The 1909-nt window shown below is 37.1% G+C and overlaps 1 protein-coding gene across 1 annotated transcript in view; it reads right to left on the bottom strand.

Annotated features, from left to right (window-relative positions):
• Window positions 1-1909, bottom strand: part of LOC107093313 (zinc finger CCCH domain-containing protein 3-like) — a gene marked incomplete at its 3' end in the record, with an annotated part of 38284 nt that overhangs the window by 32330 nt on the left and 4045 nt on the right. The window contains exon 3 of the mRNA XM_015388302.1: window positions 385-554. Within this exon, the coding sequence (XP_015243788.1) occupies window positions 385-554 (170 nt within the window). The remainder of the gene's footprint in view (window positions 1-384; window positions 555-1909) is intronic.

Below are 1909 nucleotides of genomic sequence, written 5' to 3'. Positions count from 1 at the left end.
GAATCCTAGATGGTAGGACTGGAAACCAGCAGTAAAAACTGTTAAGGTTTACGGGATTATTTAGCAGCTACTTTTAGAACAGCTAAACAAACACATGTAAAAGTTAGTTTATATTAATTGATCCAATTTTGACCAGAACAGCAATCTTAAACAAGAATTCTCTGCTTATTTATCTAAATTGATAAAACAGACCACAATTTAAAACAAGGTTAAAATGTGGGACAACAAATGATCAACCTTAAAAACAGGCTAATGTCAAAGCATCTAAGTGATAAAACAATTCAGGGTCAACTGGACTACAAACTATGATAGCTTCTTTCAATTCATATCAGTTACTTTACAGGAAACTGGTCCATCTTAAGTACCCTGATGAGCGTTTCTTACTTTTTGACGAGGTAGGAGAGAGGCGCCTCAGCTTGTGTCTGCCAAAACAGACCAGTTCCCTGGAAGGTGTCCTCCGAAGGCCTGCAGGGCTCCTGGTGATGGTGTGCAGGCGACTACGTGGAGAAAGCTTTCCTGAAGCCAGACTGCTCACCTTCTCTGATGAAACGACACTGAAGGCAAAACATGGAGACAGAACAGAGAACAAAGGTTTACCCTGAAGATCAGAACAGAGAGAGAACCGCACTGATGAACATGAACATCAGTAAGCAAAAATGACAGGTACATCTCAGAAATACAGAATGTCAATGATGAGGAACTTATTCCAAGGATGTAATTTAAAAAAAGGAATTTTGTAGATTGATCTTGATGTTGTCTATGTATGCATTTCACACTGAGAAAGTTTGTAACTGTAACTGAGTAAATTTGACTTATTTCTGTTCATTTCTTATAACTGAGCTAATTGAAAACTCTTCTTCTTGGAAAATTAGAATATTAGGTAAAAAATATTTAAGAAAAGACTTTAAATACAGAAATGTCTTCTGCTGAGTTGTTCAGGGAGCTTTGATAGCTGCCTTTAGCTTGTTAGCATGTATCTCTCCTCTTACTTTTTGGATATACTCAACATATTCACAGTTAGGTTAAGTTTAGCAGAGTTTGTCGACCAAGAGACATAAAATGGGTGATTATTGGGGATAGACACGTATCAAGTGTGGACAGGTACAAAGTCCTGTTGTAAAATGAAATATGTATCTCTATATAGCTTGTCAGCATTTTAAAGCTTGATATCATGGAAAAAATACTTTATAATTGTCTTATGCAACAACATTTGAAACCGAATATAATTTATTTTACTACCTTTATGTAGGGCCATTCATTCCTATCATAAACTGTAAATGAGCTGAATCTATACAACACTTTTTTGCTATTACTGACAAATCAAAGCACTTAACACTTTAGCCACATTCACCTGATCAAACTCTCTGTACAAACTAATCAGCAAACAACTCAAGGTTAAGTGCCTTGCCTGGGGGCACACTGACATTTCACAAGAGGAAGTTGGAGTCGACCATAGAACTTTCAGATTGCAAGAGGACTTCTCTGCTCACTGCTCTTAGGTTACTAAAGATATTAACATAAATAACCTTTAAATATATGTCAGTTGTGTTCGGAAGAAGATTAGGGCCACTGGAAAAAAAAAAAAAGTTAACTGATTTTTAAATTTTATTTCAGTTTAACATGGGAAAAACAAAACTCTGACCTTTTTCTCAGAATTCTGACTTTAATCTCAGAATTCTGACTTTTTTCTCAGACTTTTGGATCTTAATGTACGGTAGATGGGCACCATGAAGGAAGAGATGTGGGAGCACTCAGCTTCACTGACAAAGATGTGAGTTGTTTGAGGTGGCCAGTGACACATTGGTGGAAAATGACGGAATTAGGCAACTTTTTACGTGCCCGAGGGGTCCCCTCAATAATGGAGGAGCAGAAGAGAGTCTCTAAAACAGACATGGCTATGGCTGGATGC

The sequence above is a fragment of the Cyprinodon variegatus genome, unplaced genomic scaffold (genome assembly GCF_000732505.1).
Source record: "Cyprinodon variegatus isolate N-32 unplaced genomic scaffold, C_variegatus-1.0 Scaffold419, whole genome shotgun sequence".
In the NCBI taxonomy this organism is placed as follows: Eukaryota; Metazoa; Chordata; class Actinopteri; order Cyprinodontiformes; family Cyprinodontidae; genus Cyprinodon; species Cyprinodon variegatus.
The sequence above is the reverse complement of the archived record's forward strand: the minus strand, read 5'-3'. Positions and strand labels throughout refer to the sequence as shown.